The sequence below is a fragment of the Natrix helvetica genome (assembly GCF_964273705.1).
Source record: "Natrix helvetica genome assembly, chromosome: 3".
NCBI lineage: Eukaryota > Metazoa > Chordata > Lepidosauria > Squamata > Natricidae > Natrix > Natrix helvetica.
Genome location: NC_138549.1, coordinates 163022331 through 163049568, shown reverse-complemented (window position 1 = coordinate 163049568; position 27238 = coordinate 163022331). Strand labels below are relative to the sequence as shown.

Sequence of the window (27238 nt, the reverse complement as noted above, 5' to 3'; positions counted from 1 at the left end):
TCTGTTGTTTTATTTCTATTTTATTATTTCTATTTCTATTTCTATTTCTATTCTATTTCTTCTATTCTATTCCTCTACTCTACTCTGGAGGCGTTTGTTATGTGCATTTCCTCTTCTTCCTAAAGCTGAAAGGGACAGGCAGTTATCCAGCCAGCTTCTATGCCTAAAGCGGGACTAATGACCAATCCTTCCATCCCCAGCCCCCACCACCCAGCCAAATTGATGAAATTTCTTGGATGAAAAGTGAAGCATCTTCTTCAACGAAAAGAAGAAAAAATACAGTCCAGTTGCCTTTTGGAAAAAGCACCTTTGAGACAACGATGACCTGGACAACTAAGAATTTCCATTTGGTTAGGTTCATAAGACCCAGTAAATTTAGTAACATTATAGTTCAACATTTTTTCAGCCAATGTATGAAGAAAACATGTCCATTTCTTTATCCACTTCTTAAAAACTAGACAATCTTTTCAGTGTCATTGTTCTGCAAATTGAAGACTACATTCCACAGGCAAAACAATTATTACCCAAAAGAAAATTTATTAAAAATTACAGGCTGTCATACTTTTCACTCATCTGATATGTAGCAAGAAAACAGATCTGAAAAGTTATACATTACTGTATATGCTTTGCATTTAGAGAAACACAACAAATATATGTATTTCTGTCAAAGTAATGAAACTTACTGATAATGGTTAATATTTTAATATTTTCTCCTAAAAGAACAATACCTGTATTTCTTTGCTAGAATTCACAAACATCATTTCTGATGCACAAATGTTTTTTTTTAAAAAAGTTCAGAACTCAAATGCAACAGATGCTAAGCATAGGTCTGTTTCTCAACAATCATCCATGATGGTTGATTTATAAGCTACAATGTAATAAAGACATTGTAAGGAGGTTGATCCAGCCTAGGGATTCACCAAAGGATGGGATCTGTAGACCCAACATATATAAGGGTGCCCAGGTTGGAGAAGGCTTGTGAAAGGGCATTTTCAGATGGGGCATATCTGATAAATATTTTCACCAGATGTTTATAGGATTGTCAAGAATGAGAGCAAGTCTGAGAGATTAATACACTGCTTTTCCAATCTGCAAAACTGACTGGAAAACAGTCAGAGTAGAGAGAAATTATAAAACGATGTCAGCTCTACTTACGAGAAGAAACCAGTCATATACTAAACAATGAATTTCTTAAAAGAATATCATGGCTACCAAACTTCACTAGGTCATATATGTGGAGCAGGGAAACGACACCATCTTTTCAGTTCTTCTTCAAGAAGATCAAGGTTTGAAGTATTGATGCAATCTTTGCCGGTCATTGCTTTCTACACAAGTAAAATTGTCCAGTGTGAGTTCCTACTTAAACTGAAAACTATCAGCAAACCATTTGAATTTTCTTTATGCGAAACGAAATGGGCCCAGTCACCAGTGGCTTCTGGATGTGGAGTTTCTCCCTTACTTCAGCTGACCATGATGAAATTCGATTTGCAGTGAGCTTTAAAAAGAAGACAAACAAGACAGGTTGACTCGGAGTAGAATTTATGTGCCTACGTCTTTTGATTCAAATGGAAAGCAGGGTCTGATTGCATGCGTTCTTCAACACTTTAATCCATTCCTGTAAAATATTCCCCATTTGTCCAGAGTCACATAAAGTATAATATATCCCAATGTCTGTTAGAGTGGGCAGCTATAAATAAATTTGCCGCAAAGCTAAAATGGACGCGTTCACGGTTGCTATTGTATCTCACAAAAGTTTGATGAGATTTAAGTATTGTAGGCTGGCAAGTGATTTTGATTTCCAGGATTCCTGAGAGAGTCTTGGGGGATCCCCGGGGTGGTAGGACCACACTGTAAAAAAATTGTATCTTAGACCATAGACCAGGGGTCAGCAACCTTAAACACTCAAAGAACCACAAAGGTCTTAACCATAAGGCCCTCATTCAATTCTGGAGCTGACCGGAAGTCCGGTTCCCTCACCATAGAGTCCCCTCCTAGCACGGCGTCCTTTTTCCTCTACCTGTCCTAACCAAAAGCGCTATCAATTGTGGAGCCGACCGGAGACAGGGAGCCCCAGCAGAGGGATGAAAGGGCCACATGCGGCTCCAGAGCCGCATGTTTCTGACCCCTGCCATAGACTAAGACAGTTCTCCTACCACCTCAGCCTTGATTCAAGATCTTTACATGTCTTCAGGGGTCTCCACAATCAAAAGTCAAGATGGAAGCCACAAAAGTGTGATTGAAACTCCTTCCCTTTTTAATATGCATTGCATGCAGAGTTTAATTGCAGCATCACGGCCTCCGTCTTGGACTTTTCTTTTTTTTTCTTTTTACTGTGGAAAGGTGTTTTGTGCAGGTTTTCCTGCAGTCCAAATACCCTGAAAAAAGTGAGATTCATAGAAACGCCTGGCCTTTTCAGTGCTGAAAAAGCATTCTGCTCAGAGGTTCCTGAGGTAAATTCCTTGAGAGATGTGTCTGTTCATGAATGTAAACAGGTTGGAAAACTTGAAATAAAAATGCAGTGCTGGAAAGATTTACCTATAAACTCTGTCACTGGATCGTGTTCACCTTCTGTCTTAATGGTTCCTGCAATGCTGTCGTTTTCCAAAATGGGAAGAAAAAGCTGCACAAAGTCAGAGGTGTAGGGAGGAGCAATCACATCCAGTACCTATGAAATCAGGCAGCACAAAAGACTGTGAGCTTCATTGTGATTGTTGTTGCTTTGGGGGGGGGGGGAGTAATTTTATTTTAAAACATTTAGAAAATAAATTGCTACACCAAAGAAAACAAGATAATAATAATGATAAAAAAGAATAGTGAAGGGAGAACAAAATAGTAAATAAAATTTACAACGTTGCATTTCTTAAGTTTCGTAACACTGTGTTTTCTTGGTTTTTGGAGCCTGTCCTCAATCTTGCCAAACTCATTTTATTTATTTATTTGGAGAACTTATATGACTGCCTGCTCACTCTCACAATAAAATAAAAACTCACAATAAAATACAACCCCCCCCCCTCCTTCCCCAACTTGGGGTGGATTTAAAAATTGCAACAGACGCACAAAGGATCCCAATTACATCACAAGCAGCTTGTTGCCGGTATTGTTAAAATACCAAAACCCAAGAAAGGTAGTCTGAAATTCTTTTAAGACAGTGATGTCCAATCTTGGCAATTTTAAGACCTATGGACTTCTACTCCCAGAATTCCCCAGCAAGCATGATTGAACCTCTGGGAGTTGAAGGAACTCTGGGAGTTGAAGTTCACAAGTCTTAACATTGCCACGGTTGGACACCTCTGTTCTTTGGCAGTTTTCCTTTATTGTTCTCGTTTATAAACAGAAATCTTGCCAAACTAAAGCAACTGCTTGAATCATTGAAGATATACTCCAAAAGCCTTCCAACCAAACTATCTAAACCAGGGGTGTCCAAACTTGGGAACTTTAAGACTTGGGGAATTCTGGGAGTTGAAGTCCACAAGTCTTAAAGTTCCCAAGTTTGGACACCCTTGATCTAAACTTTGCTGCCTCTTGGTCCTCTTGAATGTAGCCCCTCCCTCCTGGGAATCTGGATTACATTTCACCACACCAGCGCAAATTACCATATTTCCCGGACTATCAGACGCACCGATGTATAAGACGAACCAAGATTTCAAAGAGGTAAGTAAGAAAAGAAAAGTTTTGCCTTCCCTGAGCCCATAGCAGCACTCTGCAGGCTTCAGCAGGGCTGGGGCAAGGCAAAAACGGGGGCATTTTTGCCTTGCCCCAGTCTTGCTGAAGCCTGCAGAGTGCTACTGGGGGCTGAGAAAAGGCCCGTTTTTCACAAAAATGGGATGCAGGGGTGGGGCTTTGGGAGGCCAAAAATGGCTGTATTCAGTGTATAAGACGCACCAACATTTCCACGCTGTTTTAGGGGGGGTAAAGATGCATCTTATAATCCGGAAAATACGGTAACCCATCTGAACAGCATTTTAAAAGTCTTTAAACTATCCAAATATTTACTGACCTCGGTCACAAAGTATCTGATCAGAGATATATCCGTGTCCAACTTCTCCAGGCATTTCCGGATATAGCTCACCACTGGCAGAACGTAGCCCCGACTCAACAAGTGAACCATTCTGTCCAGAAGAGTCTTCTTAAGTTCCAGCTGAGAAAGGAGAAAGTCCGTGAAAACGTATAGCGGTTTTTCTATTGTTACTGGAGAAAATATTATTCTCGTGCAATTTCTAGCATGCTTACATTAAGCAGAGGTGAAAAAATAAAACCTAGAATCTTATTCAGGAGAATTACCTCCTGGGATTTATTTTCTTGGCTCCATAACGAAATAGTTTTCTCCTCTGTTTAAGTGGAAACCAATACACTGCGACCAGGGACCAAAATGTTTGTAAAGTTTTTTTTGAGGATTATTTTAATAGAGTGATTTTGGAGTTTTAAGGGATAACGTAAGCCTTGCAGAGCCATTGCAAGCCCTTTAACTATCACACCCATTCTTTCCATCGGGAGGTTGATTGAGGGATGACTTTTGGATATTGAAACCAACCAAGTGAATTCATATCATATCGTCGTCATTATTACGAACATGTTTACTTCTCTTTTGTCATGTTTTCATCATAAGCTAAATAAATCATCATCATCATCATCATCATCATCACCACCACTACCACTAGGTATTTTGGCTCAACCTATCCTGGTGACTTTCTTCCCAAATTTAAAACAATATATGTGTTTTTTTATTTGATCAGAAGCAGGAGCAAAACAAGGTCTGTGTCACAGTGCCCTCTACTGATAAAGAAAATAGCTGCAGGGTTTGTTTTGCTAGTAAGGTTTGAAACCCAAAACACACAAGAGGAATAACAGAGTTGGAAGGGACCTTGGAGGTCTTCTAATCCAACCCACTGCTCAGGCAGGAAACCCTACACCACTTCAGACAAATGGTTGTCCAATCTCTTCTTAAAAACCTCCAGTGTTGGAGCACCCAGAACTTCTGGAGCCAAATTGTTGCGCTGATTAATTGTTTTAATTATTCAAAAAAGTATTATAGTTTTCTATTAGGAAAATATCACAACATGGAAAAATGAAGTAAGTAACAGAACAAAGAGTGGTTTCTCCCTTCTGACTCGCTACAATTTTGGACTGGAGCTCTTTAAACACTACATAAAGAAGGGCATGATCAGCAAATTCAATTGAAATATAATTTATGGAGCTTTCTTCTGAAGCACCCTTGGTATTTAACTGAGCCATGGAGAATGCTCAGGAATGCATCTTTCTTTATCAATATATAAGAACAAAGAAGCTTTTTAATGCATGATGATTTCCCTAGCCAATTCCACTAATTATAGACTTTCAAGTAAGATTGGAATTCACTTTTTTACATTGAATAAAAATAATTCTGAATTCTTTCTACAGATCCATTCAGTTATGGATCTTTCAAGAGTATGAACCCAAAGATTCCCTAATTTTTTCTCTCCTTGGGAATGATAATTTTACAAGCAGGCAAGCTACTTCAATTTAATAAAATAGTAGCAGTAGCTGTTGGACTTACATACCACTTCAGAGTGCTTTACAGCCCTCTCTAAGAGCCAGCCTATTGGCCCCAACAATCCAGGTTCTCATTTTACCAACTTCAGAAAGATGAGTAAATCTTGAGCCGGTTAGAATCGAACTGCCGAACTGCTGGCAGTCAGTAGTCAGCATAATTAGCCTGCAATATTGCATTCTAACCACTGCGCCAACCTGGCTCTTCAGCTAATCAGCTTCAGGATGCCCCATCAAAAGTCTCAACAGTCAAGAAGCCCATATTTTTTATTGTCATCACCTGTTCCATGACATCAAGCTGAGAATGCTCAGTCTCAAAAAGTTTGACCAGAAGTTGCAAGACTAGGGGATGAAGCAGTTGGTGGCAGGTGCTGATCTGCAGAGCAAAAAGCAAAACGTTAAGATCTGCATTTCTACTAATGTACAACCTTGATTATGAGACAACTATGACGAGGCCACAAGCCTTAAAATAGAGAATTCAGGTAGTGCTCGACTTACAACCAGATGTTTAGTGACCGTCTGAAGTTACAAAGGCATTGAAAAACGACTTGCGATCGTTTTTCATACTTATGACCACAGCATCCACGAGGTCATGTGATCAAAATTCGGACTCTTGACACGTGGCTCCTATTGGTGGCGGTTGCAATGTTCTGGGATCATGTGATCACCTTTTGTGACCTTCTGACAAGCAAAGTCAATGAGGAAGCCAGATTCACTTAGCAACAGTCACTAACTTAACAATTGCAGATATTCATTTAATAACTGTGACAAGAAAGGTTGTAAAATAGGGCAACGTTCACTTAAGAACTGCCTTGCTTAGCTACATTTTGGGTTCAATTCTTGCTGTAAGTTGAGGACTACCTGTACTCATTAAGAACTCTTGAATTCTTAAAATATAGAATACATACGATTGCCAGAGAACTCAAATTTAGAAATGTTATCAATCCAACTGGATGACCACTAAGGATTTATGCCCTCTGGCAAATACAAAAAATTGATCTTTAATCAGATGTATGTCACAGGATCAGACTGTGAAATATATTAGTATATTCAGTATATTAGTATAGTCAGAAAAATCTTTTGCAGACTGTATGAAAACAATTATGTCAATTAAAAAGACAGAGTAAAAGAGAATAACTTCTATATCATTTTTTTTTTCAAAATACAGTGAAACCTGATTGCTATTAAGTTTTTAAAAAAGAACCTTTCAAAGGTATGAATAAAGCTCTTGCAGTTGGATGTATTTTTCCTCCAAGAACAGCCTTGCAAACTGAAACCCTTGATGCAATAAAAATGGAACTTATTACTTAACAGATAGGGAATATTAAGCTACTTCCACTTGTTGCGTTTTTCCCCACCTATTTTTAGAACTGTGGCCTGAAAAATGTTTCGCTTCTCTTCAACAGGAAATAGTGATCACGTGACCCAGGGACGCTGCAACCGCTGAAACTGCATGCCAGTTGCCAAATGCCCAAATTTTGATCACATGGGTGTTGTGAAGCTGTGACAGTTCTAAGTGTCACTTTTCTCAGTCACCTTTGCAACCTTGAACAGTTGCTAAATGAATGGTTGCAACTCAGCTGATCCAAAATATTAGTAATGATAATAGTACAGCATACACCAGGGTCAGTAAACAGCAAAATAAACCAACAGTTAGTGAATTAACCTCCCAAGCTTCATTGGGGAAACAACCATTTCTTCAAAGTCTTACAAAATTTCCCAAAGGATTAGGGCCATCCAGGTCCCTGAGAGGAAACACTGTTCCAAAGGACTGCAAGGAGGTATTATCATGGCAAACATATCTGAAAGATAAAGCCAGGCTGATTGGTCACTCAGCAGAACTCAAAGACCTCACCTCATCCAACAGTGCCAAATGTACTGGAGTGTGATCTGTCTGAAGCTGGAAATATCGGGGTTCTGATACCGTCCAGTCAACCCATTTCAATACCCCCATGGCTACAACTGGAAACCTAAGGAGAATGGAAAGCAGAGCAAGACATGCCAAATTGAGGCAAATACTGTTAGAGTATTCATGACTGGGAGAGACATGGTAACAAGATCAGCCAATGAATAGGCATAGCAACTAAGTCAGCCAATGGGAGCTTAAACAGATCTGAGTCTGTGCTGAGAATCACAACTGAAACTGCTCTGAACTGTAAATTCCTCTCTGCTGTACTGCTGCTTGTAACATTTGGGGGACTAGTTCTCTTCCTTCCCCAGCCTTTTCAATAATTATTCCAGTCGCACACTCAATTTTCTTCTACAAAACTTGAGGATAAGAAACCTGCTCCCTTTATTATTGTCCCTGATTGCAAACCCAGATCAATGAGATTCTGAAAGAGTTACCCAGACGACCCTGCAGATTTCTCAGGCTTGCTCTCCACAAACACAGATTTCAAATCAGTTTAACTTTAAGCAGAAATTGCACACTTGTTTTGTTTGTTTTGTTTTGTTGGATTTATATGCCACCCTTCTCCCAAAGGACTCAGGGCGGCGTACAGCATTAAAAAACACATATTACAAAAGTTAAAGGAAAATTAGAAACAATCCAAAAAACAAACCCAATTAATGTAACACTAACATTTAAAAAATTAGATAAAATTAACAGACCAGGCCGGCTTGCTGGAAAAGCCAACTTTTTAGGGCGCGTCGGAAGGACCGGAGGTCGGGGATTATGCGAAGCTCTGGGGGCAGCTCATTCCAGAGGGAAGGCACTCCCACAGAGAAGGCTCTCCCCCTGGGGGTCGCTAGCCGAGACTGTTGGGCCGACGGCACCCTGAGGAAGCCAACTCTGTGGGATCGCACTGGACGGTGGGAGGCTACTGGTGGCAGTAGGTGGTCTCGCAGGTACCCTGGGCCTAAGCCATGGAGTGCTTTAAAGGTGATAATTAGTACCTTGAATCGCACCCGAAAAACAACCGGCAACCAGTGCAGGCCGCCTAAAAGGGGTGTAACATGGGAGCACCTAGGTACCCGCATGATAACCCGCGCGGCCGCATTCTGGACCAGCTGAAGCCTCCGGGTGTTCTTCAAGGGCAGCCCCATGTAGAGAGCGTTGCAGTAGTCCAGGCGAGAAAGGACGAGGGCATGAGTGACTGTGCATAGAGCATCCCGATCCAGGAAGGGGCGCAACTGATGTACCAGGCGAACCTGGTAAAAGGCCCCCCTGGTCACGTCCGTCAGGTGTTCTTCTAAACTAAGTCGCGTGTCCAGGACGACTCCCAGATTGCGGGCCCTCTCTGAGGGGGCTAAAATTTCTCCCCCTATCATCAAAGATGGAACAAGAATCACAAATCGGGATGACGGAAACCACAGCCACTCAGTCTTGGAGGGATTGAGCTTGAGCCTGTTCCTCCCCATCCAGATCCGCACAGCCTCCAGGCATCGGGACATCACGTGGAGGGCATCGTTTGGGTGGTTTGGGGTAGAGATGAAAAGTTGGGTATCATCAGCATATTGATGATACCGTACCCCAAAACCACGGATGATCTCGCCCAGCGGTGTCATATATATGTTGAACAGAAGGGGTGAGAGAACCGACCCCTGGGGCACCCCACAAGTGGCGCACCTCGGGGTTGATTCCTGCCCTCCAGTCAACACGAACTGCGACTGATCTGACAGGTAGGAGAACCACCGTAAAACGGTGCCCCCCACTCCCAACCCCCCGAGTCGTCGCAGTAGTATACCATGGTAGATGGTATCGAAAGTCGCCAAGAGGTCTAATAGGACCAGGACAGAGGAGCAGCCCCTGTCCCGGGCCCGCCAGAGATCAGCGACCAACGCAACCAATGCCGTCTCCGTGCTGTACCCGGGCCGGAAACCCGACTGAAACGGATCCAGGTAGACAGCTTCATTCAGGTACTGGGGAAGCTGACGTGCTACCACACTCTCACCAATCTTTGCTACAAAGCGAAGGTTTGAGACCGGACGATAGTTGGCTAAAGAAGCTGGGTGCAGGGAAGACTTCTTAAGGAGGGGCCTCACCACTGCCTCCTTCAAGGCGGTGGGAAAGAACCCCTCTCTCAATGAAGCATTGGTAATCGCCTGGAGCCAGCCTCGTGTCACCTCCTGGGAAGCCGAAACTAACCAAACGGGACACGGGTCCAGCACACAAGTGGCAGCACTGAGTCTCCCCATAATCCTGTCCATGCCCTCGGGGGTCCCAGGGTCAAACTCATTCCAGATTGTCTCCACAAGTTTCATTCCCGTTGACTCGCCCGAATCTACCCAGTCACAGTCCAAGCCTGTCCGGATCTGAGCGATTTTATCCTGCAGATACTGAACAAATTCTTCAGCCCTACCCTGCAAGGAGTCTTTCCCAGTTCCTTGGTTAAGTAAGGAACGGGTCACCCTAAACAGGGCGGCTGGGCAGTTATCTGCGGACGCGCTAAGAGCGGAAAATGTTGCCGTTTTGCTGCTTTTATCGCCACTAAGTAGGATTTAATATGAATTCTTACTAGTGTTTGATCAGATTCGGACCGGCTGACCCTCCAACCACTCTCTAGGCATCACTTCCTTAATATTCTGTGTAACGCAAACAGAATTTTGCATTTTTAACCAAAGAAACCATGTTCTAAGGCGAGGCTTACCTGATACACTGATAAAGGGTACTCAGCTCCGCAACAAGCTCCGAAGCACCTTTATTCTCATTGCAGCAAAGATTGTGAACTGTTTCAACTGCTTTTGAAGTTGACTTGAGCTCATCTTTATTGATGCTAACCCTCTTGTTCTAAGAAATGTTGAAATAAGGTGTAGGAGACAAAAGGACATTCCTGTTGAAACCTGAATTGTCACAGAACCGTTTAATATTTTTTTCTTAAAAGTATGTATTTTTCTGAGTTTACGACCACAATTGGGACATAATTTCTGTTGCTAAACAAAGCAGTTGTTAAGTAAGCCATACTAATTTTATGACCTTTCTGCCAGCATTGTTAAAGTGAATCACAAGGTTGATAAGTGAATCTGATTTCTCCCATGTGCTTTGCTTGTTTAAAATTGTTAAACATAGTCATCTATTTATTGGACTACCTATGATCTAGCTCAAAAACCTAGATTTCATTTCAATTTAAGGAAAACTTTTCCGATTGTAGAATTTGTGGAACAGTCTGACTATAGAAATTGTGGATTCTCCATCAAAAGGTTTGTAAGAAGAGGGTGGATAGCCAGCTCTCCTGGATGGTTTTCCTGGACATTGCAAAATGTTGGGCTATATGACCCTTAAGGTCCCTTCCAATGACATAATTCTATAAAATCCCTTGTATACAATACACCTATAAACAAGAATGCAGAATCTGTAGCATAAGTACGCCTTCCAATAGTCCTAGTGGTGAAAATGATGGGAATTGTAGTTTAGGAAAACAAGGAAAGGGAAATCAGAGTTTCTATTGTAATTCTTGCTAAAGTCCCAAACATCTATCATTATCACCCAACTTTCAGCTTGTTTGCATTTGTAGAAAAAGTGCAAGAAGAAGAAGAAAAGAATTAACACTACTTGAGTCAAACACCTCTTTTCAGTTAAAGAACATGAAAGCTATTTCTGTAAATTTGGAAGCCAAGCATACAGTTTTATTCTAAACAATGCAAGCACGTAAAGGAATCTAGTTATTATCCTGTTCCAAACCACCAATTTATTTCTAAACCATCATTCAGCCATCCCAAGTCTACCTTCTTCCATGTTTCCACCACGCTAGCTGCATAGGCCAAAATGTGGATATATTTGTGCTTATGGTCCTGATTGATTTTTGCTCCTGGCTTGAACAGCGACAGCATAAAGAGATCTAAAAAAGCGGGAACTCTAATCTGTAGGGAAATGAAACAAGAAACATATCAATGGCTTACGGAAAACCAGATTTTAAACTGATTACATCTCAAAATACTTTCATTTCCAAGAAGCTGAATTTTGGAACTAAGATAAAGTGTTACGTTTCCATTATGACTCTGGATACTTAAAAGACTATTCCTTCATTAAAAACATATAAAGTCAAATCAAATCAACTGACTGCCTTCAAAAGAAAAGAAAACCCCAAACTACTGAAACCTAAAAGTTTGTGTAGGCCAAGATACAGGTAGTTCTCGACTTATCATCACAACTGGGATTGGAATTCCTGTCACTAAGCAATATGGTTGCAAAGTGTGATGTCATATGACCATATCACTTAATACAGGTAGTCCTCAACTGATGACTTCAATTGAGCCCAACATTACTGTTGCTAAGGGAGATGTTTGTTAAATGAATTTTGCTGTTTTACGACCCAGCTGTGAAGTGGCTTTTCCCACTGAGTTTGCTTGTCAGAAAGTTGCAAAAGGTGATCACATGACCCCCCAGACACTGCAAACCATCATAACTGTGAGAAATTATGCAACAGCTGCCCAAATCATCCAAAAGAGGAATAAGGTGTCTACAGAAGTTGGTAACATTATCCGGTTACAAAACAAGATGACGATATATGTTGGTCCCCCTTAGCAGTAGCAATAGCACTTAAGACTTACGTATATACCGCTTTACAGTGCTTTACAGCCCTCTCTAAGCGGTTTACAGAGTCAGCACATTTCCCCCAACAATCTGGGTCCTTATTTTACCGACCTCGGAAGGATATAAGGCTGAGTCAACCTTGAGCCTGGTGAGACTCAAACTGCCAAACTGCTGGCAGCCGGCAGTCAGCAGAAGTAGCCTTGCAGTACTGCGTTTTAACCACTGTGCCACCACAGCTCTATGGCAATCACATGATCTTGGGATGCTGCAACCATTATGAATATATGCTGATTGCCAAGCACTTGCATTTTGGCAACAAAGGCTCATAAAGCTCTTCAGGAATGATGTCTTATGAAGAGCACATCCCATAAAATAAGTGCCAATAGATAAGTGGGGGATCACATTTTTCGGTACCTACAACACAGGAAGGAAGGTAAAATCTGCTAAAATCCAATAGGTGGAGGCTGCCTTTGTATGCACAAATGTTACAGGCACGTATGCCCTAACAGGGTGTCAATATATGAAAGGAAAAGGCCAAAGGATGCGTAAAAAAACTGGATGACTAAGGCCCTCCGGTAGCCAGAGACCCTTTGAAGCAATGGGTTGGACCAAGGAAAGAAAAATCACCTTGTCTGCTCTGGCCCAACAGGGCAGTATTGCACTCCTGACTTGAAAATTAGAGAGTGGAATACATCTGCAGATTTCATTTTGCATCTTGGATGGTTTGGGCATCTGAAATAAGGACGACCCATACATCTCCTTTGATTCTAATTCAAATTGCAATGACAATGACCATTCCTCAGACCAGCATTTCTCAACACTGACAACCGTTAAGAGTTAGATGCACTCCAACTCTCAGAATCCCCCCGTCTGCATAGTATACCAGAGTTGGCTGGGGAATTCTTGGGAGTTATAAAGTCCATCTATCTTAAAAATTGCTAAGACTGAGAAGATATTTCTCCCTGCTACCCAGCAGAAAAAAATAACTAACCTCAGAAATAAACATTTATACTCTGAGAGACTTTGAAACTGCTGCCGAACCGTATCTAAACTGCTTCTTAACTGAGAGTGAGAATGGGGAGCTTTGAAGAAGTCTATTTTTCCTCCAAGGGAGGTTGCTACTAACCAGTTCTACAGGAGGAGGATCCATGCTTGTGAACATCTTGAAGAGGACTGTGATGTCTGCTGGATTCAGAGCTCCTTTCGACAGCATGGCACCAAGGGCTTGGCAGGCACGGGGATAGGAAGCGGCAGTGCCCAATGCTAGAGTGATCTGACTGGCATCATGCCCTCTAAAGGAGATCAAGTAAGTACAAGAGACAAGCTTGCTTTAGGAAAGCTTCAGAAGAAGTTGTAACTGGTCACCAATAACAGTGGAGACCACCTAATGAGCAGTGTTTGGCATTTTATTAAGAAACAAACAGAATCAATTATGCTGTGTGGACAAAATGCAGAGGAGGTTCAATTGCTCACATGACCTCCCAACTATTATCATTAAATAGACCAGATTTATGCAGCATGTAACCTGTGTTCATCCGTCCATCCATCCATCCATCCATCCATCCATCCATCCATCCATCCATCCATCCATATACATTGCCCCAATATAAGAGACTGGATAATTTGACATTTAAATTTTGCAGAAACAAATAGATGATTGCCTACAATTTCCAAGCCAAAAGCCTGCTAAAACTGCAGTATTTTCAGTGTTCTTCGAAAAGTCCTAAGGAAAGGAGATAGGTAAACCTTTCAAGGCTGTGGGTTTTATAATCGGGGAGACGGGGAATTGCTATTAAAGTTTGCCTTCTGGTCCACACCATCTTACCTCCCATACACCTTAAGCAGATTCTCTCTAGATCAGTTTCTACGTCTTGGCAACTTTAAGATGTGTGGACTTCCAATTCCCAGAATTCTCCAGCCAACATACTAGATGGGGTGTTCTCTGAGTTGAATAAACATCTTAAGGTTGCCATAGATCAGTGGTTCTCAAATAGTGGGGCGCGCCCCCCAGGGGGGGCGCGAGGCTCCATAAAGGGGGGCGCGAAGGCTCCCTTTCCATCTGGGTGCAACGGCGGCGGCGAAGGCGGCAACGGCGGCAGCGAAGGCGGCAACGGCGGCAGCGAAGGCGGCAACGGCGGCAGCGAAGGCGGCAACGGCGGCGGTGGCAACGGCGGACTGGAGTTTCCCGCCAAGGTTGCCTGTCCGACCAGCCCCCGCTGGCTCCTGGCTGAGGGAGGAGCTGCCGCTCTGCCTTCTCCGAGCGGGATCCACGCCCTGCAATTGGCCGCGAGGGGAAGCGGAAGCAAAAGCTTTTGCTATCAAGTCTTTTGAAAATCTCCAGGAAGCACAAAAAATGGGTGAAAATGGCAGGTTTTGGCCAAAAAACGGGCCATTTTTGCCCATTAGTTGCCAGTAGAATTCTTCTGGGGGTGGGGGAGGTGAAAAATGGGATGCACAGATGCCCCAGGAGGCACAAAAAATGGGCCCCTTTTCACCCCCCCACCTTCAGAAGATGATAGAGAAAGAGAGAGCTAGTGAGAGGGAGGGAGGGAGAAGTGAGACAGAAAGATAGACAGAGAGAGAGACAGAGAGAGACAGAAGGAGAAAGAGGGACAGAAAGAGAGAGAGAGGAGAGAGAGACCGAGAAAGACAGAGAGACAGAGAAAGACAGAGAGAGAGAAGAGAGAGACAGAAAGAGAGAGTGAGACACAGAGAAAGAGACTGAGAGAGAGGAGACAGAGAGAGACAGAAAGAGACAGAGAGAGTGAGAGAGAGACAGAGAAAGAGAGAGAGAGAGAAAGAGAGAGGGAGACAGAAAGACAGACAGAAATAGAAGGAGAGACAGAAAGAGAAAGGCAGAGAGAGAGAGAGAGAGAGGGAGAGAGACAGAGGGAGAGACCATTTGGACTGTCTTTGCATCTGGGATGCATGGGTCTTTCCCACTGAGATGAGCAGGTGTTGTTTCTAGAAATCACTGCGTGCAGGAAATATATGTGTGTGTTTGTGTGTGTATACATGTGTCATTTCTTCAGTGTTATCACAGAAGTGAGTACACCACTTAACATTTTGTAAATATTTAAGTATACTTCAATATTTACAAAATGTTAAGGGGTGTACTCACTTCTGTGATACTCTATATATAAATATATGTATGTATATGTTCTAGCTGTGCTCCTTTATATCTTTTCTGCTACAGTTAATAAAGCTATTCTTTGTTGTAAATTGATCCACATTTCTTTCTTTTTTTATTCTCTTATACGTTAATAAGGATACAGTGTTATGCAGAGGTGTACTTATAACAATTTTATAGACAAATGATACTATTTACAGTCGCGCGGGGGGCGCGAAATGTTTTCTTCTTCCTAGGGGGGGCATGACAGAAAATAATTGAGAAGCACTGCCATAGATTAAGAAAGACTGTTCTAAATATCTGGACAACATGGGCAGAACCTCAATTAGAAAAGACAATTTAGAACAAGCAGGTCTTATAGTAAAGTTTTAGATGCTACTGCACCTAAGAGATGTGGAAGTATGGAAGAACTCGGAAAAAGCTCTATAAATTTGTATTTGTAAATTACCAATTCTAATGTAAATTGTACACTTAATAATATGCCAGGCATGGGTGCATACATAGGGGCACAAGCGATGTCATCTTGAAAGTACACAATCTGTGATATTTGCCATATTGATCTTATGGTGCACCTGATGTTGTTCTGATGACTTGTGTGCTTGCATAACATCTTGATATGATTTTCATACACTATTTAATTTTGGGATCATGCTTAGAATTGAATCAGGCATCCTTTTTTATAGACTAGAATTATCCTGAGAGAGACATGCAACCGAGAAGCGCCATAAATTAAACTGGAAAAGAAATGAAGCAAGATCTTACTTCTCATGAGCAAATCGCTGGACCTCTTGAGCGATTCTACGCACTGCAGATCCCCCTTGTTCTTCTTGTGCTAACATGGACATTATAGCTTGAGCAAAAAGATACGTGTGCTCACCATGGCACACCATTTTCTGCAAATACATTGTCACAGAACATTCAGAAACATGAAGGTGTCTAATATTATGGGGTAGCTATATTTTTCATTCTATAGAAGAACACATAAACACTACAAAACAGCTCAGAATTTTGTTTAAACCATATTTCATTTAAACATCTGCCAGTTTGAACTGAGGTAACAGAATGTGAGAAAACTGCCAGTTGGAATATAGTTCTTTGCAGGTTGGGAGGGGGAGTAGAACTCCTTAGCATCACAGCATGTTAATTACTGTATAAGAAATACTAATGATCTGTTGGTCATTTCAAAAAATTCTTTCTTAGTGAGCATGTAGAAGCCAAAGGAACATATGTGCCAAATTTCAAGTTTGTAGGCTTTACGGTTCTGGAGATTTCGTCATGAGTTAATGGCATTTGACATATATATATATTTGTATGTATGTATGTATGTATGTATGTATGTATGTATGTATGTATGTATGTATGTTGTATTTGTGCTGATAAATAAATAAAGGGAGACTATATAGATCTATTTCAAGCTATTTAGCTCTCATCAGCTAGCCATACCCTTACTGGGATTTGGCTAGCTGATGAGAGCTAAATAGCTTGAAATAGATCTATACTAGTCTCCCTTTATTTATCAGCACAAATACAACACATATAAGAAAGGCAACATTAAAAATATGGTTTTCTGCCTGGATGGTCCCCTGGAGTTGAGCCGAAAGACAGAAAGGGGAAGCAGTGAGCTCCCTCCCATATTTGGGCATACCAGGGGTTGTAACACTACATATATTTTATATATATAAAATAAGTTAGTAGTAGCTATGACATCATAGAACACTGACCTAGCCACAGGCCTGGAATGTTACCATTCCCTTGCACTTTTTCCACAGCAAGCATTTTTAAGAACTGGACATTTCCTAAAAAACCAACAACCACACAAAAAGAGATAAGGCTGCAAACTCACAGCAAACTCTGGTAGATTCTTCTCCAGATTTTCTTCTCCACCATCTAAGATAGTAGCTAGAGATGTCCGCAATACTCGAGAAAAAACTTCCAATTGCTGGCAAGCTGTTGATACACTGGTGATCTCCCCTTGGTATCCAGCATCAGAGATAAGCTGCAACCAAGCAAAAGGATTTCCAATTGAGACGGTAGCCGTTTTGCAATCCAAGAGGATTTCTTCATCACTATCACAAATACCATTAAGTATGTAGACTAGAACTGAAGGGGAAATGGCACCACTTCAGCACCTAGGGCATGAAAATCAAGAAATAAACACTGGAAAATATTATTTCTTCCTGGTTCAGCAGGAGGGGCAGGATTATAAGAATTAGAATTAGTAAAATAAGAGGGAGGAGGAGGAGGAGGAGGAGGAAATAAAGACACACTCAAATTGAATATAAGTCAGTCTACACAATTTTCTTGGCGGTATTGCAGAAGTGATTTGCCACTGTGTTTCTTTGGGGATTTTTTTTTTAAATCTGGAAATCCCAGATCTCTCAGCCGTGAACTAAGCAGATCCAATTCTGTATTAGAGCCATGGTTGGCTAGATCCTGCCACCAACTGCACGGAGGTCATATTTCAGAGCAAATATTATCTATTGGAAGCTAGAAATAGTTTGGCTCCTAAGAATTTCTCCAATCGTTAGATACATACATGAATGTACGCAGAAATTCTTGCAATACGACAACAGAGAAGCTCACGTTCCCCGTGGCAATCTTGTGTGCATCTTATTCTTTACTTTACTTTACTTTACTTCAAACTTTTATACCGCCCCCTCTCCCAAAAGGGACTCGGGGCGGTGTACAGTCAGATTAAAACACATAAATACATGGGAATAAATACAAACATAAATAAATACTAAATACTTAAAAGAGGAGGCTGTAAAAACTGTACCTAAAGTAAAGCAATTAAAACAATGTTTAAAATAACCCTTAAAAATACCCAATTAAAAATATCTGCCAGGAGGTAAGATAAGACTATAAATGGGCCAAGCCGGCTAAACGAAACAGGTGAGTCTTCAGTATTCAACTAAAAGCATGACAATATAATGCCCAAAAGACCAACTATGCAACTGTCTTCCTAACATGTTAGCCTCCCCGATCTACTTACAAATTTGCATGAAAAAACAGGAGAGAGCTGACAAGCTTTGCTAGTTGAATGAAAGAACTGTATTTACCTTGACAGTGAAGTTCAGCATGAGACAATCTGGATGAGCTTCAGCCAGCTTGTAAAAGAGGTCTCGCCATGTTGTGTGTGCTATCATTTGCTCAAGCCAGGCTGGAGTCTGTCAAAACCAAGAACAACAGACCAAGATGGGTCGGGCAGTCAGGAAAATCAACCCGTGCTTTTAGGATAGCTTTAAAAGTATCCAAAGAAAAACGCAAAATTGAAACAATAGCACTTAAGACTTACATACTGCTTCAGTGTTTCACAGCCCTCTCTAAGCTGTTTACAGAATCAGCCTATTGCCTCCAACAACCTGGGTCCTCATTTTACCCACCTCGGAAGGATGGAAGGCTGAGTCAACCTTGAACCGGGTGAGATTTGAACTGCCAAATTGCAGGCAGCTGGCAGACAGCAGAAGTAGCCTGCAATACTGGATTCTAACCACTGCGCCACCACAGCTCTATGGCGATCACATGATCTTGGGATGCTGCAACCATTATAAATATAAGCTGATTGCCAAGCAGCTCTTTACTCTCTCGAGAACTCTTTACTACTCAGTTTACAGAGTATTTACAAGCCAGCTAAGGGTAAGCCAGGTGACACACAGTCATGTCTTGGTCAAAGCAGATACAGTCACACAGTTTACTAAGGTTGGTGAATTTTAAACCTGGTTACTTTTTGGATGGCTTAGGTACATAGGATGTCACTTGCCCTCCCAAGGACACCTGTGACTCAGCAAAACTCAACCCACTTGGTGAGTACGTGCTTCAAAATACCGTGCGAAGCCCAAACATGGATTATTTCAGAGAGCAGATTAAAGCATGTGGTCAGAAGATAACTGGCGTGTAAGAAAAAAGAAGTAGATAAGGTGCAAATGGCAGTGTGTATCTCTTTTCTTTTAAGGACTAGACTAGTAAGGTACTGAATGCAACAGCTTCCAAGGTTTGCCAGCCCACGAAAGAGGCAGATGCATTTATATTCAATTGTATGCAAAAGCACAACTGATGTCAACATGGGAAAGTCTGAAAAAGCTGATCACACGTTATTCTTTTTTTTTTTTTTTGAGGGAAGGGGGGGCTGCTTGTCTTGAAAGAGATTGACCATTGTCTTACCTGAAGGGTCCTTTTCAGGGCGCTGCAACGGAGAGTCCAAAGAAGGGGTTAAACACAGCCAATCTGCCCAGAACTGAATTGAAACTTTAAGCCACGCCTCTGGTGCCGACTCTCCCCAGATTTATTCAATGAAGACGTGGAACAGTTGTGCGCTGAAACTTCAACTGGAAGTCTAATATGGAACAAGTCAAAAATAGTCCAACAACAATAACAGAAACAACAAACAACACTGTGACTTCACAAACACCAGCGGAGAATAGACCCCAGGGCGGGGTGGACTCTCCGTTGCAGCGCCCTGAAAAGGACCCTTCAGGTAAGACAATGGTCATTTTCCAGGGCGCTGCTCTGGAGAGTCCAAAGAAGGGACATGCCCAAGCTAACTGTCACTAGGGCGGGAAGGCTCAGCCATCAGGGTCGCTCCGCTGGTATGGATGCCCTGAAGAACACGCCTCCCAAAGGCCCCTTCCGCCGATGCAAAACTGTCCAGTTTGTAATTTCGGACAAATGGAGACAGAGAAGTCCAGGTGGCCGCCTTGCAGATCTCTTCAATCGGTGCCTGTGTAGACCAGGCAGCTGTGGTGGCGGTGCTTCTAGTCGAATGTGCTGTGATATTGCGAGGCACAGGAACGGACTGTAAAACGTGGGCAAGCGCAATGCAGGCTCGCAGCCATCCGCCGATGGTAGATGAAGAGACCTTCTTGCCTTGAGAAGCTGGTTGAAAGGAGACGAATAGAGATTCGGATTTCCGAAAACTGGCCGTGCGCTTGATGTATCTGCGAATAGTCCTGCGCACATCCAGCATGTGCCAGCGCTTTTCCCTCGGGTGCCGAGGATGCGGACAAAAATCCGGAAGGACCACCTCCTGCGCCCGATGAAACCAGGAATTGACCTTCGGAATGAAGGAAGGGTCCAGCCTCAGGATTACTCTGTCGTTACGAATGAGACACAAGTCCTCTCTGACTGACAAGGCAGCCAGTTCCGATATGCGACGAGCAGACGTGATAGCGACCAGAAAAACCGTCTTGAATGTGAGGTGTCTGAGACTGGCCGTCTTAATGGGCTCAAACGGGGGCCCGATGAGGGACCGCAACACTACACTGAGATCCCAAGATGGGTATCTGTGGACCACTGGGGGTCTCAGGTTGGTCGCTCCCCTGAGGAAACTGCGGATGGTCGGATTCCGGCCAAGAGATGCGTAGCCCTCAACTGAGAGGATGGTTGACAGGGCTGCTGCCTGGCGCCTCAGGGTGTTAGGTGCCAGGCCCTTGTCCAAACCTTCCTGCAGGAAGTCCAGGATGACAGGAACCGAAGCAAGGGGCGCAGGCGTACCATGAGCCGTGCACCAGCTGGCGAAGGATTTCCAAGTGGCGTCGTAGATGCGCGTCGTGGACTGCCGTCGTGACGCTTGGATGGTGCCAATCACCTTGTCTGACAACTTGCCTCTGCTTAGGAGATCCCTCTCAAGTGCCAGACGGCCAGCTGCAGCCACTGGGGTTCTGGATGTTGAAGGGCCCCCTGGCTGAGAGAGATGTCCTGTGGAGGAATCTGCCACGGTGGTGTGATCGAAAGACTCACCAAGTCTGCAAACCAGGTTCTCCTGGGCCAGTACGGTGCTACCAGCAGCACCTCCGCCTCCTCTGCTAGGATCTTCCTGATGACTCTGGGAAGAAGAGGTAGCGGGGGAAAAGCGTAAAGCAGACCTTTCGGCCACGGGCCGTGCAGCACGTTGACTCCTTCCGCCCTCGGGTCGTGGAACCTTGTGAAGAACCGCGGAAGATGCGCGTTGGCCACGGTGGCGAACAGGTCCACCAGCGGGAGGCCGAACCTCTGGGACAGTTGCTGGAACAGCATCGGATGTAGACGCCACTCCGAGTGGTCGACTGTGGATCTGCTCAGCCAGTCCGCCTGGGTGTTGCTCGTGCCCGAGATGTGCTCCGCCTGAAGAGAAAGGAGATACCTCTCCGCCCATCGACCCAAGAGCTCCGCCTCCTTCATCAGGGATCTGGAGCGCGTTCCCCCCTGTCGATTGATGTGCGCCTTGGTGGCGACATTGTCTGTCATGATGCGCACGTGGTGGCCCTGAACGGTGCTCTGGAAGCGCTTCAGCGCAAGCCTGACTGCCCTCAGCTCCAGCCAGTTGATGCTGTGAGCGGCTTCGGAAGGGGACCACCTGCCCTGTGCGAGCTGGTTGTGGCAGTGGGCCCCCCAACCGAACAGGCTGGCATCCGTTGTGATGGTGAGCCTGACTGGCTCCTTGAATGGCGACCCCTTTAACAGGGCCGGAGACAACCACCACTTAGAGAGCGACGTACCTCTGCTGGAACTGGAATCAGTCTTGTTGAGCTGCTTTCGTTTGTTCTTTGATATGGGAGCAGGAGCCACTGAAGGGGACGGGAGTGAAGTCTCGCCCAAGGCACGATTGACAGGCACGAGATCATCTTGCCGAGGAGCTGTGAGAGCTGAACCACCTTGACTAGACGTGACTGCTGCACCTGAACGACCATCTCCCGAAGGCTGGCCACCCTTTCCGGGGACAGGGATACCGTGCACGAGGTGGTGTCGATGACGGCCCCTAGATGCTTCAGTCTGGTCGTGGGAACGAGATGACTTTTTTCCAGGTTGATGGTGAACCCGTGGTCCTGGAGGTAATGGAGGCCCGCGTAAGAGAACCTCAGGAACTTGCGGTGGGCTTTGCGGATAGGGATGTGGAGGTAGGCCTCTTTGAGGTCTATGGACGTTAGTATATCGCCTGGCCTGATGCCCCCAAGATGGACTGGAGGGACTGCATCTTGAACCTGCGATATGTCACGTGGTGATTGAACCTCTTTAGATCTAATATCCCCCTCCACCCTCCTGAGTTTTTGGGGACCAGAAACAGGATGGAGTGAAACCCTCTTCCTTCCTGGCCTGCTGGGACAGGTTCTATGGCCCTGATCTCCTTGAGGTGTCTTATCTCCTGTTCCATGAGGGATCTTTTGACTAACCCTGAGGGAACTGGACACCGGATGAAGTGGCGGGGAGGGGGGGACCAGAATTCTAAAGTGAGACCCATGCGGACCGTTTGAAGAACCCACTGGTCCGGCGTGGTCTGCTCCCATTTGGCGTGGAACAACTGCAACCGCCCTCCTATGGGAGCTGACCTGTGATGGTCATTTATACCTCCTAAAGGGTCGGGAGCCGGAGCCCCCCCGAAATGGCCGCTTGGAGAAGGGCTGCTGGCGACCTCTGTCTCGAAAGGACTGACGGTCCTGAGACCGCTCACCCTGCTGGGGATACGCCCGATGATAGGGGGTGGAGCTGGTGGAGGGCTCATTGTTCCGAAAGGCCTGCCTCCTGTAAGAGCCAGGACCTTTACGATCAGGCTTTTTGGTGACTGATGGCATCACTTTCTTTTTGTCCTTGTTTTCCACAAGGACTGGATCAAGGACCTCACCAAACAGCTTGTCCCCTTTAAAGGGGGCAGTAACAAGCTTCCATTTGGAGCGCATATCCACATTCCAGTGCCTAAGCCACAGGAGGCGTCTGGAAGTAACATTAGACGCTAGGGCACGCGAGGCAAACTTAGCAGCATTCAGAGTGGCATCAGCAGCGTACTCTGTGGCTGCCATGATTTTATTGATATCCTGCCTGACTTTAACGTCCTTGGCAGGTATCTTCCTCAACAACTGCCTCAGCCACAGGAGAGCCGCCCTGGAGAAAAAGGAGGCTGAAGCGGAGGACTTAATGGTCCATGCAGCTGCCTGATGGGTCTTGTGACAAGCAGTTTCGGTTCTCTTGTTCTCAGCCTTGAGCCCCTCCAACAGGTCAGGAGGGAGCACAGAAGAGGAGGTAAGAGCCGCTACAGGGGGATCGATAGGAGGGAGCTTGAGCAGCTCCTCCAGGCTGGCATCCACCGTATATAGCTTCTTGTCATGGCTGCTGGGGGTAGCCATGGTAGCTGGCTGCGCCCACTGTCTTTGAACTAAATTGAGGAACATCTTGGGTACAGGAACTATTTCCTGGACCGAAATGGGTTCCTCAAAGAGATCCCCAGATAGATCATCAGGGTCTACAACCACCTGAGCTGGGGGGGGGGGACCCCATGTGAGTTGAGATCTTAGCCTTATCTAAAATGGTTTTGAAATTATCCAAATTAAATAAGCCTGAAAAGGCCGGCTTTTTGGCGGGGCTTGCCTCATCCCCAGAGAATTCAGCTTCCTGCCTAGGAAGAAATTCCTCTTCTTCCTCCCAGTCTGACTCATCAGAGGCCACTGAAGAATGCAGGGACGGAGGTGGAAGGCTAGGAGTCATCTCTCTGGAATCCTCCTGGGGTTGCAAATGGTGGGTCTTGCGAGTGCGCTTGCCACCTTTTCGCATGCCTGCCTCAATGCCCTGGGAAATGGCCCTGTTAATTATTTCCTGCATTTCAGTGGATAGGTTAGGCCCTTGGTCCTCAATGGGGCGAACCCTTTGAGTGGGCCCGGGGATCGGCTGTTGAGGGGCTAAGGGCCCCATTGGAGCTGGTCCCTCCTCCATATCAGAGGGACAGGCAAAGAGATCAGCCTGATCAGCCATGGAATGGCCTGGAGAAGTTGCCATGGCCAAGGAATCCCCTTCTTCTTCACTATCAGAAATGGGGCCTCCCTGGGCTGGAGGAATTTCCCTGGAGGGCTCCCCAGGAGACACCGAAAGGGAAGATTGGGCCTGCTGTTGGGCTTTGGAAAACTGTTTTTCTAAGGCCTTCTGTTGCCTTAATGCATCTTTGTCTAGGCCTGAGCCCTGCTTGGGGCCATGCCTGGAGTAAGGCTTATTCCCTCTAATGGCCTCCCTGGCAGCTTTCCCGGCCTGTCTTACAGGGGCTCTGGAAGAGACACCCTCAGAAGTCTCAGGGGCCTGATCTGCCATGGTAACAATCACTGGTTGGGGCAGTAGGGGGATGGGAAAACCACACTCACCACCTCCAGAAAGCCCACCGCAGCACGATGCTCCTGAGGAGACAGAGAAACTGCAAGGCCTGAAGTAGCTTGGAATCTTTTAGGCGCGAGCAGAATTCGCTCCCAGCGCCTGCAGGAGAGTAAGGGAGGCGACCCAGCAGGCCACGATCCCACGCCGCTATCACTTGCTTGGATTGGGGCCCAGGTCGCCGGTCACACCGGCCAAGTCTGACTCCACGCGGCTCCTGCAAAGAGCCAGGCACCAGGCAGCTGCGGCAAAAAACTTTTAAAAGTAAAGCCGGAAGATTGCGCAATCCAAAATGGCGGCCGGAACTCACCGGAGCTTTTGCGCGCCAAATTTAAAGAGGGAAGAAGCCAAAATGGCTGCCCTGGAAGCCCACGCAGCAATTTGACTTGCTAGAAGCACAAATTGCAACGGAGGGCTTCCAGTGGGAATCGGCCCCCAGTAGGGGTGCCCCAACAGCGCTGGCGTCGGCACTCCGACCCACACGCTTCCCCCAACAGCTGCCTGTGGCTTCTAGGAGCCAGAGCAAAGCCCCGGACTCCAGGAGAGCCGAAAGGGTGAGAAAAACCCAATTAAAAAGGGAAAAAAACAAACTTAAATTTAAACTCACCAGCCTGCTCTAAAAATCCTTAAATATGCTGTTTTAAAAAATTATTCTTCCTCTGGAGAGTCCAAGGAATCAATCTTAGAACTGGAGAAAATCTTAAAGCGTCTACTGGGCTAGCTGAATTGAAAAAATCTGGGGAGAGTCGGCACCGGAGGCGTGGCTTAAAGTTTCAATTCAGTTCTGGGCAGATTGGCTGTGTTTAACCCCTTCTTTGGACTCTCCAGAGCAGCGCCCTGGAAAAGGTGCTGTACAGGATCACTGTCAGTTTTACCCCATGGACAGGAATGAATCACTTTGAACAGCTCAGAAAACACCCAGGAACCAGAACTCGGTATATTTAATCTTATTTCTGCTGTCTTACTTTTTGCTACTTAAACCTCATCACATTTGCTTATTGGTATTTTTAGCTGCTATTTTTAATTTAAATTTAAATGTGAAATGTTTTTGCCAGCCGTCCTGGAAAAAAACCTCTGATTTGAAAAGTAAAACAACAGTTAAACAAATGAGAAATCTGTGTGTTTTGAGAACAAGTCTCCTCTCAAAACACAGCAAAAGTTTCTGAGTTATGTTCTTCTCTGAACTTGAGAGAGAGAAGGAAACTGTGCTGTTACCCCACTTGGCTGAATAAAGTTTTTAAGTTACCTCTCCCTCCTCTGTGAAAATGGAATCCGCTTTGCGTGGATCAAAGTGTTTAATCAGCAAACTTTTTAAGTGGTTTTCCACGGTTTCCTGGACGTGAATGGGTTCAGCGCCTGCAATAAGAGATACTCACTGTAGATTTCACATAGCAAAATCTTCAGAATTCTCACAATATTCTTTTGCGCAAAAGAGCATAGTCCAGGGGTGTCCAAACTTGGGAACTTTAAGACTTGTGGACTTCAACTCCCAGAATTCCCCAGCCAGCTGGCTGGGGAATTCTGGGAGTTGAAGTCCACAAGTCTTAAAGTTCCCAAGTTTGGACACCCCTGGCGTAGTCCTTTCATGCAATTCAACTTAATGCAATGAGCTTTAGAATATGCTGATTCTGAAAATAATTTGACTCAGCACCACTATTTCTAACATGATGTTTATAGAACATATTCAAATATTAGGTACAGATAGCCCTCGACATATGACCACAATTGAGCCCAACATTAATGTTGTTGAGCAATGCAGTTGTTAAGTGAGTCATACCTCATTTTACAACTTTTTTGTTGCCAGGGTTGTTAAGCACATCACTGAAGTTGTTAAGTTATTCCTGTGATCATTATGTGAATCGGGCTTCCCTCATTGATTTGCTTTGCCGACTGGGGTTGTCACAAATGCTGATCACATGACCCTGGGACAGTGCAACTGTCAGAAGTACATGCCTGTTGCCAAGCACCTGAATTTTGATCACGTGACCGAAGGGATGGGTAAGTGTGAGAAATGGCTATAAGCCCCCTTTTTGGTGCCGTTGTAACTTTGAACAGTCACTAAATGAATGACTGTAAGTCAAGGACTACCTGTGCTCATTTATATACAGACAATTTTGAATCATTGAGATGTGTAGTTGCTGCACCAAACACAGCTGAAAAAGACAGACAAATATAGATGGCGAACCTATGGCACGCGTGCCACAAGTGGCACGCAGAGTCATTTGTCAGGGCACGCGAGGCGCTGCCCTGTCAGCTGGCCAGTACGCATGCGTACTGGCCAGCTGATTTCACCCTTTTTAAAAGCCATTTTTCGCCCTCCCCAGGCTCCAGAGGCTTTATAGGAGCCTGGGGAGGGCGAAAAATGGCTTTTGGCTCGTCGCCCTCCCCAGGCTCCTATAAAGCCTCTGGAGCCTGGGGAGGGCGGAAAAAGCATGTAAAAATGGGGGGGGGGGGGAATCGCGCGTTGTGCCCGCATGCGCACTGGGGGTCGCACGTTGCATTATGAGTGCGGCACGCCCGCTCACGACCCCCCTGCACTTCCCCCCACTTGTGGCACGCGAGCCAAAAAAGGTTCGCCATCGCTGTTCTAGAGTGTCTGATACGAAGCTAAAACTGTAAACAGACAATCTCATGTTTTATCATTTGTGACATCCTATAACTGACTGGTTTGTATTTTTCAGCTGTGGGGGTCTTAGTGGGGAAAAAAAGCTGCAGCCCCAAAGTCAATTACCTGTTTGAATAAGCCATTCAGCCAAAAGATTCACTGTCTGAGCCACAGCAGTGTAATTCTCTGATAAGAGCTGAATCACATTCTCTGGAGAACCACCTGCTTGGAAGTACCTGTGAAAGGATGCACGATTCTCATTTAAGAAATTCTTAAGAGTTGCATTTCTCAATCCTGGCAGCTTTAAAATTTGTGGACTTCAACTCCCAGAATTCCCCAACCAGCAACCTGGGAATTGGTCTGCTCATTTTAAAGCTTCAGAGATGAAACACGGTCCCAGAAA

General features: G+C 44.7%; 1 protein-coding gene across 3 annotated transcripts in view; it reads right to left on the bottom strand.

Annotated features, from left to right (window-relative positions):
* Positions 1-227: 227 nt before the first annotated feature.
* NELFCD (negative elongation factor complex member C/D) overlaps positions 228-27238 on the bottom strand; it is a 31116-nt gene continuing 4105 nt past the window's right edge. The window contains exons 3-15 of one of the 3 annotated variants that reach the window (XM_081948378.1): positions 26962-27071; positions 25477-25586; positions 18188-18295; positions 16972-17124; positions 15891-16021; positions 13125-13290; positions 11191-11325; positions 10116-10255; positions 7382-7496; positions 5807-5902; positions 3998-4138; positions 2536-2665; positions 228-1495 (exon numbers count right to left, since the gene is read on the bottom strand). In XM_081948378.1, the coding sequence (XP_081804504.1) occupies positions 1461-1495; positions 2536-2665; positions 3998-4138; positions 5807-5902; positions 7382-7496; positions 10116-10255; positions 11191-11325; positions 13125-13290; positions 15891-16021; positions 16972-17124; positions 18188-18295; positions 25477-25586; positions 26962-27071 (1570 nt within the window). In that variant the 3' untranslated portion in view covers positions 228-1460. The remainder of the gene's footprint in view (positions 1496-2535; positions 2666-3997; positions 4139-5806; positions 5903-7381; positions 7497-10115; positions 10256-11190; positions 11326-13124; positions 13291-15890; positions 16022-16971; positions 17125-18187; positions 18296-25476; positions 25587-26961; positions 27072-27238) is intronic. The other 2 variants (XM_081948379.1, XM_081948380.1) reach the window with 2 other exon arrangements.